At 42.3% G+C, this 13046-nt stretch overlaps 1 protein-coding gene and 1 non-coding gene across 3 annotated transcripts; one reads left to right on the top strand and one right to left on the bottom strand.

Annotated features, from left to right (window-relative positions):
- The first annotated feature begins 227 nt into the window (after positions 1-227).
- TRNAS-GCU (transfer RNA serine (anticodon GCU)) lies at positions 228-299 on the top strand. The gene has a single exon. It is a non-coding gene; the product is annotated as a tRNA-Ser (tRNA).
- Positions 300-7866: 7567 nt separating this feature from the next.
- Positions 7867-10432, bottom strand: LOC147352285 (olfactory receptor-like protein DTMT). Of its 2 annotated transcripts, XM_086359642.1 has the most exons (2): positions 8784-10432; positions 7867-8559 (listed from the first exon to the last, which is right to left on the bottom strand). In XM_086359642.1, the coding sequence occupies exon 2, from the start codon at positions 8531-8533 to the stop codon at positions 7940-7942; it is 594 nt and encodes a 197-aa protein (XP_086215768.1). In that variant the 5' UTR covers positions 8534-8559; positions 8784-10432; the 3' UTR covers positions 7867-7939. The 2 variants fall into 2 exon arrangements, with proteins under 2 accessions (XP_086215768.1, XP_086215766.1); XM_086359640.1 differs by having other exon boundaries at positions 7867-8938.
- Between the last annotated feature and the right edge of the window lie 2614 nt (positions 10433-13046).

Below are 13046 nucleotides of genomic sequence, written 5' to 3'. Positions count from 1 at the left end.
ATGACCAGTAAGCATATGAAAAGATACTCAACTTCATTAAATATCAGAGAACTACAGAAAAAATACACCACTAAGCACTCACCATAGTAACTAATTAAAAAATATTGTCGATATTATTGTTGGTAAAGATGTGAAGATACTAAACTCTCAGACACTGCTTGTAAGTGTGTATTTGGTATGATTACTTTGGAAATACCTTTGGTAATATCTAGTATTAGAACATAGGTTCCCTGGTGGCTCAGTTGGTAAAGAGTCTGCCTGCTATGCAGAAGACCCAGGTTTGATCCCTGGGTTGGGAAGATCCCCTGGAGGAGGAAACTGCAACCCACTCCAGTATTCTTGCTTGGAGAATCCCATGGAGAGAAGAGCTTGGCAGGCTACAGTCCATGGGGTTGCAAGAGTCAGACACGACTGAGATACTAAACCTATGAATGATTTTCAGTCAGATCAGTCGGTTCAGTTGCTCAGTTGTGTCCGACTCTGTGACCCCATGAATCACAGCACGCCAGGCCTCCCTGTCCATCACCAACTCCCGGAGTTCACCCAAACTCATGTCCATCGAGTCGGTGATGTCATCCAGCCTTCTCATCCTCTGTCGGCCCCTTCTCCTCCTGCCCCCAATCCCTCCCAGCATCAGGGTCTTTTCCAATGAGTCAGCTCTTCGCATCAGGTGGCCAAAGTATTGGAGTTTCAGCTTTGGCATCAGTCCTTCCAACAAACACCCAGGACTGACCTCCTTTAAGATGGACTGCAGTCCAAGGGACTGTCAAGAGTCTCCTCCAACATCACAGTTCAAAAGCATCAATTCTTTGGCACTCAGCTTTCTTCACAGTCCAACTCTCACATCCATACATGACCAGAGGAAAAACCATAGCCTTGATTAGATGGACCTTTGTTAGCAAAGTACTGTCTCTGCTTTTGAATATGCTATCTAGGTTGGTCATAACTTTCCTTCCAAGGAGTAAGCGTCTTTTAATTTCATGGCTGCAATGACCATCTGCAGTGATTTTGGAGCCCAAAAAAAATAAACTCTGACACTGTTTCCACTGTTTCCCCATCTATTTCCCATGAAGTGATGGGACCAGATGCCATGATCTTCGTTTTCTGAATGTTGAGCTTTAAGCCAAATTTTTCACTCTCCTCTTTCATTTTCATCAAGAGGCTCTTTAGTTCCTCTTCACTTTCTGCCATAAGGGTGGTGTCATCTGCATATCTGAGGTGATTTATATTTCTCCCGGCAATCTTGATTCCAGCTTGTGCTTCTTCCAGCCCAGCGTTTCTCATGATGTAGTCTGCATATAAGTTAAATAAGCAGGGTGACAATATACAGCCTTGACGTACTCCTCCTATAAGGAACCAGTCTGTTGTTCCATGTCCAGTTCTAACTGTTGCTTCCTGACCTGCATATAGGTTTCTCAAGAGGCAGGTCAGGTGGTCTGGCATTCCCATCTTTTTCAGAATTTTCCACAGTTTATTGTGATCCACACAGTCAAAGGCTTTAGCATAGTCAATAAAGCAGAAATAGATGTTTTTCTGGAACTCTCTTGCTTTTTCGATGATCCAGCGGATCTTGGCAATTTGATCTCTGATTCCTCTGCCTTTTCTAAAACCATGTTGAACAGCTGGAAGTTCACGGTTCACATATTGCTGAAGCCTGGCTTGGAGAATTTTGAGCATTACTTTACTAGAGTGTGAGTGCAATTGTGCGGTAGTCTGAGCATTCTTTGGCATTGCCTTTCTTTGAGATTGGAATGTATACTGACCTTTTCCAGTCCTGTGGCCACTGCTGAGTTTTCCAAATTTGCTGGCATATTGAGTGCAGCACTTTCACAGCATCATCTTTCAGGATTTGAAATAGCTCAACTGGAATTCCATCACCTCCACTAGCTTTGTTCATAGTGATGCTTCCTAAGGCCCACTTGACTTCATATTCCAGGATGTCTGGCTCTAGATGAGTGATCACACCATCGTGATTATCTGGATCATGAAGATCTTTTTTGTACAGTTCTTCTGTGTATTCTTGCCACCTCTTCTTAATATCTTCTGCTTCTTTTAGGTCCATACCATTTCTGTCCTTTATCGAGCCCATCTTTGCATGAAATGTTCCCTTGGTGTCTCTAATTTTCTTGAAGAGATCTCTAGTCTTTCCCATTCTGTTGTTTTCCTCTATTTCTTTGCATTGATTGCTGAGGAAGGCTTTCTTATCTCTCATTGCTATTCTTTGGAACTCTGCATTCAGATGCTTATATCTTTCCTTTTCTCCTTTGCTTTTCACTTCTCTTCTTTTCACAGCTATTTGTAAGGCCTCCTCAAACAGCCATTTTGCTTTTTTGCATTTCTTTTTCTTGGGGATGGTCTTGATCCCTGTCTCCTGTACAGTGCCATGAACCTCTGTCCATAGTTCATCAGGCACTCTGTCTATCAGATCTAGTCCTTTAAATCTATTTCTCACTTCCCCTGTATAGTCATAAAGGACTTGATTTAGGTCATACCTGAATGGTCTAGTGGTTTTCCCTACTTTCTTCAATTTAAGTCTGAATTTGGCAATAAGGAGTTCATGATCTGAGCTACAGTCAGCTCCCGGTCTTGTTTTTGCTGACTGTATAGAGCTTCTCCATCTTTGGCTGCAAAGAATATAATCAATCTGATTTCGGTGTTGACCATCTGGTGATGTCCATGTGTAGAGTCTTCTCATGTGTTGTTGGAAGAGGGTGTTTGCTATGACCAGTGTGTTCTCTTGGCAAAACTCTATTAGCCTTTGCCCTGCTTCATTCCATACTCCAAGGCCAAATTTGCCTGTTACTCCAGGTATTTCTTGACTTCCTACTTTTGTATTCCACTCCCCTATAAGGAAAAGGACATCTTTTTTGGGTGTTAGTTTTAAAAGGTCTTGTAGGTCTTCATAGAACCGTTCAACTTCAGCTTCTTCCATGTTACTGGTTGGGGTATAGGCTTGGATCACCATGATATTGAATGGTTTGCCTTGGAAATGAACAGAGACCATTCTGTCGTTTTTGAGATTGCATCCAAGTACTGCGTTTTGGACTCTCTTGTTGACCATGATGGCTCCTCCATTTCGTCTAAGGGACTCCTGCCCACAGTAGTAGATATAATGGTCAATGGAGTTAAATTCACCCATTCCAGTCCATTTTAGTTCGCTGATTCCTATAATGTCAACATTCACTCTTGCCATCTCCAGTTTGACCACTTCCAATTTGCCTTGATTCATGGACCTAACATTCCAGGTTCCTATGCAATATTGCTCTTTACAGCATCAGACCTTGCTTTTATCACCAGTCACATCCACAGCTGGGTATTGTTTTTGCTTTGGCCCCATCCCTTCATTCTTTCTGGAGTTATTTCTCCACTGATCTCCAGTAGCATATTGGGCACTCACCAACCTGGGGAGTTCCTCTTTCAGTATCCTAACATTTTGCCTGTTCATAGGTATTTACCCAAAAGAAGTAAAGTGAAAGTCGTGTCTGACTCTTTGCAACCCCATGGACTATAGAGTCCATGGAATTCTCCAGGTCAGAATACTGGAGTGGGTAGCTGTTCCCTTCTCCAGTGGATCTTCCTGACCCAATCAAACCAGGTCTCCTGTATTGCAGCAAATTCTTTATCAACTGAGCTACCAGGGAACCCAAAAGAAATATGTACACATATGCAAGAAAAGACATATACAAAAATATTCATAGTAGCATTATTTGTAAGAGTTACTCAGAAATCAAAAAGAATACATTACCAACACAACTGTATGGATGTATCTCAAAACAGTATACTGATCAAAAGACCACAAAAAAATACAAGGGAGGATATACTATATGACTTTCACTTATATGAAATTCAAAAACAGACAATCTAATCTATAGTGATAGAAAACAGATCAGTAGATGACTGGGCCAGAGGATGGATGACTGATTGCTAAGGATCAGAAGGGAATGGCGGGGTGACAAACACTAGATTTGGACCAGAATTGAGGTCCCCTGAGTGCTCACATTTGTCAAAACTCTTTGAGCAACACCCTTAAAAGGGTTCATTTTATTGTATGTAAACTTCTCTTTCAATAAAAATTATCTTCAAAATACATGAGGTTCTGAGCAAGGAAAGTTTTCTGGGATAAAGAGAGGCATTACATAATGGTAAAGGGTCATAACAATCTTAATATGTATGTACCCAACAAAAGGGCATCAAAATGTATGAGGCAAAAAGCTGCCAAGAACAGTAGATGAATCCACTCATAACTGGAAACTTCAAGATCACTCTTTCAACATCCCTCCAGAAATGGACAGATCCAGCAGGCATAAGATCAGTAGGAATACAGCTGAACTTGATCAAAACCACCATTGACCAGCTGGATACAATAGGCATCTAAAGACTACTTCATCCAACAACAGCAGATTATACATTCTTCTCAAGTTCATACAGAATATTTACCAAGGTTTACCATATTCTAAGCCACAAAACACACTTCAAAAATTTTTTAAAGGATATGTATCCCACAATGTCTGTTCACAGACTACAGAGGAATTAAACTAGAAATCAACAACCAAAAGATAGCTAGAAAATCCCCAAATATTTGGCAATTAAACACACATTTCTAGATAACACAGGAGTCAAAGAAGATATGGAGAAAGAAATGGCAACCCACTCCAGTATTCTTGCCTGGAGAATCCCATGGACAGAGGAGCCTGGTGGGCTGCTGTCCATGTGATCACAGGGAGTCAGACACAACTAAAGCGACTTAGCAGCAAAGAAGATAGCTCAAGATAAATTTTAAAGTATTTTGAACTAAATAAAGTACAATGCATCAAAAACAGAACTTTAAGAGAAGCTTAAAGCACTGAATGCTTGTGTTGGAAAAGAAGGTTTAAAATCAATAATCTAAGCTTTCACCGTAGAAAACTAGAGAAAAAAGGGCAAGCTAAGTTCAACATATGCAGAAAAAAATAAATAATAAAACTTAGAAGTCAATGAAATTGAAAATAGGAAATCAAGAGAAAAATAGATGAAATAAAAACTGACTTTATTAAAGAGATCAATAAAAATGGTAAGCCCCTAGGCAAGCTAACTAAGAAAAAAAAAAAGAGAGGACATGATTTACTAATTGAGAGAAATATCTTTACAGATCCCCTGGACATTAAAAGGATAATAACAGAATGCTATGAATAACTCTATGCCCACAAATTTAATAACCTCAGTGAATAGGACTAATTTCTTGAAAGACACAATTGGCGAAAACTCACACAAGAAAAACTAGATGGTTTCACTGGTGAATTCCACCAAAACTTAATAAAGAAGGACACCTATCCTTCTGAAAAAGTGAAGAGGTGAAGCACTTCAAAACTCCTTTCACGAGGCTAGCATTACCCTGATTTCAAGACCAGAGAAGGACACTACAAGAAAGAAAACTGAATGCTAACATCCCTGATAAATATAGATGCAAAACTGTCAACAAAATATTAGCAAACTGCATTCAATTAAAAGATCATATAATGTGATTAAGTGGAAATAACCCCTGGTTTATTCATTCTGATTTTATCTCAAACTAAAGCTTCTGCACAGGAAGTAAAACAATCAATAGAGTACAAAGGCATCATGTGGGAAAGGAGAAAATGTGTGCAAATCATCATCTTTACTAGGAGTAAATGTACAAAATGTATAAGACTCTTCTACAACTCAAAATCAAAAAATGAATAATCCTGGACTTCCCTGGTGGTCCAGGGGCTAAGGCTTCATGCTCCCAGTGCAGGGGGGTCTGTGTTGGACACCTGGTCAAGCCCCCACATGCAGCCACTGAATTCGCGTGCCACAGCTGAAAGGACCCGAAACTAAGACCTGGCACAGTCAAATATTTAAAAAACAAATAATCCTACTAAAAAATGGGCAAAGGACTTGAAGAGATATTTCTCCAAAGAAGACGTGCAAATGGCTGCTACATATATGAAAAGGTGCTCAACATCACTAATCACCAAGGAAATGCAGATTGAACTATACTGAGATAAAACCACAGATGGGTTGAGATGGATGCTAGTTTTTAAAAAAAGATAACAAATGTTGGAGAAGATGTGGAGAAATTGGAAACATTATATACTGTTAGCTATATATCCAAAGGAAGTGACTTCAGGACCTCAAAGTGATATCTGCATTCCCACATTTGTTGCAGTATTATTCACAATAGCCAAGATTTCGAATCAACCCAAAGGTCCATCAACAGATGAATGGACTTTTTAAACGCGTATACACATACAGTGGACTATTATTCAACACTTAAAACAAGAAAGTAATTCTGCCATTTGTGAAGCCATGGATGAACCTAGAGGACTTTATGGTAAGTGAACCTGCTGAGTCATTGGGGAAGCCCATAAGGTGTGTTGATCAATTCCAAATAAGTAAGTAGAGAGAGACACCCTTGAAGAGTGAGGCTGGTAACTAGACTCTGGCTTCCTTCCCCATACCTGAGGGAATAACTTTTAGGACACCAGCTGTGAGTTAGTTCTCAGGTAAAGACAAACTTACAGTAGCAAAGAAAATAGAAAGTTCACTTGAGGTTCAGGTCAGGTCAAAAAGACAATGGAGTCGTGAAAATAAATGAGAGGAGAAAAGGCTAAGAGAGAATAATGTGAACCTTTGCAGAAGAAGATGTAAGGAAGAAACTGTATTCAATAATGAAAAGCTTCTTTTAGCAGAGGAGTGAGAATTTTGAGTTTTGACCTGAGAGGACAGGGTATTATTTAAAGCAGGGTTTGGGTTAAAAAAAAAAAAAAAAACACAATAAATTGTAAGGTGAATGCAGAGAAAAAGAGAGCGAGCCAGGCAATCAGGCAAGGAAAGGAAATTTAATAGAGGGAAAAGAGAGGGTGACTGGCTCTTAAGGAGAATCAGCGTCCTCCCTTTCTGACAGAGTCCTTCTTATACCCCACCAACGAAAAATTCTCTGAAAGGATGGTCACGTAGCCAGAGGTCTGGAATCTGGTGGTCTTGCAGCTTTGAGAAGATAGGTGCCAGTGAGACAACAGGATGCCATTAGGGCAATTTGGTCAGTCCTGCAGATCACTGTGATTTTATTCGTTTGCGAGGTTGACATAAGGAGCCATCTTATCAATAAGACCCCTCGAGGGCCCTATCATAAATAGTTGTTTAGTAACTTAAGACAAAGATCAAGTAAAACTTTTTAAATGATGCTTCTTAGAATTACTTGGGAAAAACGAAGAGGAAGCCCTTGCCTGCAGGTCACTGACATCCCCTTTTTGAGTCCAGCTGTTGAAGCCTCGCGCTCCGGGAAACAAATTCAGAAGGACAATGCAGATAGTGGAGTGCAGTTTATTACACCTGCGGGCCTAAGGCAGAGTCTCCTCTTAGCCAAGGAGCCTAACCAGTTTTTCTGAAAACCTTATATACCCTATGTGTACGTGCTCAAACCCACCTCCTCAAATTCCCTGAAACTAGTCTGAACAAAGGAAAAGAAAGATAATATCAAAGTTAACCTGTGATCCATATGCCTTAAGTCTAGGTAGTTGACAATGGACAATTATCAATAGGTCTGTAGTCATACTCCAGTAAGCATAATAGAATGCATGATTCTATTCAGTTACACAGATATTTAGGGCATTCTTCAGAGGGTCTAGGTAGGAGCCCTGGGGCTCTTCCTTCCAGGGGTCCAGTTTTCCAGTTGGTATGTCGTTTTCATAGACACTGGGCATATAGCTCAAAGTCCACAGTCTGGCCCAAGATGGAGTCCTGCTTTCAAGATACAGCCTGTTCTGTCTGTTTCCTCCTTCGAAGCTACATATCTCCACTTTAGCTTTTACTTTGGCAATTTCTAGCTATGTAACTTAACCAAAAGACCATTGGGGAAAACATAAGTCTGGGTTAATATCCCAATTTTAATGTCAATATACCTACTGAATACAATTGTGTATAAATCTCAGCTCTATCATTACAGAGAAAAAGGAGTTTTCTTTTTGTAAAAAACTCTTCCCAGGGCTCCCTTCATGTCTCTATTCCTCAGGCTGTAGATGAAGGGGTTCAGCATGGGGGTCACCACAGTGTACATCGTAGCCATCACAGTCTCCTTAACAGTAGAATTACTAGCTGACGGGCATAAGTAGAGACCAATAACTGTCCCGTAAAACAGGGACACCACAGTGAGGTGGGAGCCACAGGTAGAGAAGGCTTTGCAGATGCCCTTGGCAGAAGGGACCTTGAGGGTGGAGGACACAATTTGAGCATAGGATGTGATGATGAGTAGAAAAGGGATCACAAGAATGAGCCCTCCAGTGATAAATATCACCAGTTCATTAACTCGAGTGTCAGAGCAGGACAGCTTCAGCAGAGCAGACATGTCACAGAAAAAGTGGGCGATCACGTTGTCTTCACAAAAATGCAGCCTGGACATGAGCAGGGTGTGCAACATGGCATGGAACGTGGTGAGTACCCAGGACAGCACCACCAGGAAGAGACAGAGCCTGGGGCTCATGATGGTGGTGTAGTGCAGGGGGAAGCAGATGGCCACGTAGCGGTCATAGGCCATGGCCACAAGGAGGAAGCTCTCCAGGTCTGCAAAAAACAGGAAGAAGTACATTTGTGTCAGGCAGCCAGCATAGGGGATGGACGGGACATGGCTCTGCATGTCCTGTAACAATTTGGGCATTGTGACAGAGGAGAAGCAGAGGTCAGAGAAAGACAGGTTACTGAGAAACAAATACATGGGTGTGTGGAGGTGAGGGTCCAGTCGAATCAGGAACATTATAAGGAGGTTCCCCAGGACAGTGGTAACATACATGGCCAGGAACAGAGTGTAGAACAGGTCTCGCTGATCAGGTCTAATGGGCAGGCCCAGGAGGAGGAACTCTGAGACAATAGTTTGATTTCTTCCTGTCATGCTCTGTGTTCAGTATCTTTAGGAGAAAATGATGGTGTCCATTAAACACCTGAATAAAAATGAACATTATGTCTGTTAGTTTGTGGTCAATGGTTGATTTCACTGTCATTATCTGTAACAGTTTGTAACCAAAAATACACTACGTCTCCAAATCCAAGCCACTTTTAAGACTTTTCCTTCATTCCTCATCAATTAGCATGTAAAAGAATATTAACTCTAATTTCCCTTCTAAAACACTCTCATCTTCTATATTCTATGTGCTCACATTGGTTCTCCTGATTGTTTCCTTACCATTCATTCTCAGTCACTTTGATTGGTTTCTTCTCCATTCTCATATATTGGTGTTTTCTTGGGTTTTTTCCTAAATACCGTTCTCATACTTTTATATCTACAGGCCTGGAAGAACGCACATATTCCTTTGGCATCCATTACCATCTAAAGCTCATGGGTAGCCTTTTATCACCTTCATCATTGGCTTAGTGATCATGTTCCCCATGGAATACCACAAGGCTCTTCAGCCATCCACAGATCCCATATGAAATTCATGAGCCCACTCTGCCCTTCTCCCGACCCCACTCTGCCCTTCTCCCGACCCACTCCTTCAGGTCTATCATACTTCAGTAAAAGAAATCCAGGCCCAAGATAGAAACCCAGGAGTTTTCTTTCAGTCTCTCCTTTCTGTCACTATCAGGACCCACTCTATCAAGTGCTATAAGATTCTCCCACTCAATTCTCTAATTCATCCACTACTGTCCCAACCCTCACTACCCTGGACCAGGCTAACATTATAACTTGTCTGTATTACTTAACAGCCTCTTTATCTCCCTGCTTCCATACTTACTCCCCTTCAATCTCTTTACACTGTGGCATTCTAAGATAAAAATCTGACCATTATTCTCATAAGTTCCATGGATTCTCACTGCTCTTTCAAAGGCCAAAAGGTGCTTCATGATCTGACCCTTGCCTCCACATCTTCATCCCATTATGACACACACACCCCACTCTCACCAAGGCTGCGCTTAAAAGTCAGTTTCTTGCTCCATCCTTTTGCACTTGCTGTCCTCCTACCTAGCACCTTCCTCCCTTGGCTCCCTCTTCACCTGGTTTGCCTGTATTTATCCATCAGGCATATTACATGCCCCTGGGAAATGGAATATTTCCTGCCATATCAGTAAACAAGGATGTCACAGTCATCAGTAATCCCAGCACCCCAGGGCACTCGGGAAGGAGAACAATACCTGTGCCCTGGCAGCCATCAGGCTTCAGCTACTCCCTATGGTGAGCACTGAAGAACTCAAGATGTGAAAAAATCACAGGACACTGTGTATCCAGATAACTAAGATGCATAAGAAAGGAATGATTTCAGTGAGCCCAGATTCTTGCATCTTCCCATACATAGTTCTAAATTCCTTGAGATAGCTGCTGCTGCTGTATCACTTCAGTCCTGTCCAACTCAATGCGACCCCATAGATGGCAGCCCACCAGGCTCCCCCGTCCCTGGGATTCTCCAGGCAAGAACACTGGAGTGGTTTGCCATTTCCTTCTCCAATGCACGAAAGTGAAAAGTGAAAATGAAGTCGCTCAGTCGTGTCCAACTTTAATTCACAAAAATACTTTTTTATTTAAAAATTACTTTTGGCTGTGCTGAGTCTTCGTTGCTGCATAGGCTTTTCTCTAGTTGCGGGGAACAGGGGCTACTTTCTAGCCGTGGTGCATGAGTTTCTCGCTGCGGTGGCTTCTCTTGTTGCGGAGCACAGACCCTAGGAGCACTGGCTTCAGTCATCGCAGCCTGTGGACCCAGTAGTCGCGGCTCCCGGGCTCTAGAGCACAGGCTCAGTAGTTGTGGCACACCATCTTAGTTGCTCTGCGACATGTGGGATCTTCCCGGATCAGAGACAGAGACTGTGTCTCCAGTGTTGGCAGGCAGATTCTTTATTATTGAGCCACCAGAGAAGCCCTACAAAAATGCTTTAATGCTCAGACTACCTGCCCTTTGTTGCAAACTTCTATATAACCTGATTCTTTCTCCCAATCCCCGCCTCCTCGGAGCAGTTCTCTCAGGGTCGCTTAAGATACTGTCTCCTGGGCCTAAAGCCCTAAAAATTCCCACCGAACAAAACGTAATTCAATTTTTAGGTTGTGACTATTTTTAAGTCAACACCGTTTACTCAGCTAAACCCTCCTGTCAGCCTAGACCAGGTAAGAACCGAGTGCTTTGTTTCCACAGCATCCTGTGCCTGTTCCATAGCACACGATGCCCGGGGGTATTATTTGTTTACAGCTGTCTTTCCCCACCGGAGAAGAAAATGGCACCCCACTCCAGTACTCTTGCCTGGAAACTCCTATGGATGGAGGAGCCTGGTATGCTGCAGTCCATGGGGTCGCTAAGAGTCGGACACGACTGAGCGACTTCACTTTCACTTTTCACTTTCATGCATTGGAGAAGGAAATGGCAACCCACTCCAGTGTTTTTGCCTGGAAAATCCCAGGGACGGGGGAGCCTGGTGAGCTGCCGTCTTTTGGGTCACACAGAGTCAGACACGACTGAAGAGACTTAGCAGCAGCAGTCTTTCCCCACCAGATTGTAAATCCCATGCAGGCAAGGCCATATATATGCCTCCACGACTGCAGCAGTGCCGGCATCTGGAATAATGCCTGACTGCAGCCAATGTTTCATTTTTTGAAATATTTATTGGCCATACTTCAGGATAGGACACGCATTCCTCCAACTTTCAAGACAGAAAACTCCTGTTATTTTAGAGTATCTACTCCTACTTAATCCTCTCAGAACAAGAGCTCACTAGTTTTTTACTTTTTTTTTACAGAATGCCTGGATGTAACCTCAAACTCATGGAAGTATTAGACTATCTCAACCACACTACTCTTTTTTTCTTTTAAACTTTTTATTTTGTTTTGGTTTTATAACTGATTCAGCTTCCCTGATGGCTCAGATGGTAAAGAATCCGCCTGCAATGTGGGAGACCTGGGTTCAATCCCTGGGTTGTGAAGATCCCCTGGAGGAGGGCATGGCAACCCACCTCAGTATTCTTGCCTGGGGAATTCCCATGGGCAGAGGAGCCTGGCAGGCAACAGTCCACGGGGTTGCAAAGTCGGACACGACTAAGCAACTAAGCACAGCACAGCACATAACCAATTAACAACCAATGTTGTGATAGTTTTAGGTGAAGAGCAAAGGGATTAATCCATACATATCTATGTATCCATTCTCCCCCAAGTCCCCTTCCCATTCAGGCTACCACTGAGCAGAGTTCCCTGACAGCCATTCCCTGACAGCCTGAACAATCAGAATCTACACCCACACTGTATTCCTTCTATTGATATCCACAGGATTCAGGGAAATCGATAATGAAAAAAAAATTAAATGTGACAGATATGTTAAGTAATTTGGGGAGAAAAGGAAGGAATAAAGATAATTTCTACCCCTGAGACCTTCTTCCAATTTTTTTCCAGATACGATTGTGCCTCAGAGCTGAGAAAACTAAGGAGTGCTAGTAATATGGTTAAGTTCCATCCCTCAAAGAGATCAATTCCAGATGCTGGGATTTCACCCTGCTGATGCTGTTTAATTGAGCCACATTAATAATTTTTTATTTGTGGACTTAAAGTGCTAGCTGGTGTGGCAGTAGGGGAAAGCATCGAGTTAGGCTTCATGCACCTGATTTTCCAGAATTTTGCTTCCCTGGAAAACCAGTGCTGCTCATCTCTGGTGTCAAGAGTTTTTATTAGAAATCACAAACCAGAGAGCTGGCACTTGCAGATGCTGCTAGAGATCTAGGATAAGAGCACCAGTGGCTCCATTAACAAGCAATGACTCTCATCTTCGGCGGGTGAATTGGTTCTCAGTCCCTGGTGCCCGTAAGAATCACAAAGGGCAGTGCTTCTAAAAATTAATTTACACATGAATTACACAGGGGTCCTGTTAAATGCTTATTTTGATTTAGCAGGTTTGCTGTGATGCCTAAAATTCTGTATTTTGAGCACAAATTTTACCTTCAGATCAGATCAGTCACTCAGTCGTGTCCGACTCTTTGCGACCCCATGAATTGCAGCACGCCAGGCCTCCCTGTCCAACACCAACTCCCAGAGTTCACTGAGACTCATGTCCATCGAGACAGTGATGCCATCCAGCCATCTCATCCTC

Source organism: Bos grunniens, chromosome 19, assembly GCF_055505025.1.
Source record: "Bos grunniens cultivar Pamir isolate PY7600 chromosome 19, Bosgru_T2T1.0, whole genome shotgun sequence".
NCBI classification, from domain to species: Eukaryota; Metazoa; Chordata; class Mammalia; order Artiodactyla; family Bovidae; genus Bos; species Bos grunniens.
The sequence above is the reverse complement of the archived record's forward strand: the minus strand, read 5'-3'. Positions and strand labels throughout refer to the sequence as shown.

What these genes read in the sequence shown, in the direction of transcription:
- LOC147352285 (XM_086359640.1), bottom strand. Translation starts at nt 8,884, where the DNA reads ATGACAGGAAGAAATCAAACTATTGTCTCAGAGTTCCTCCTCCTGGGC.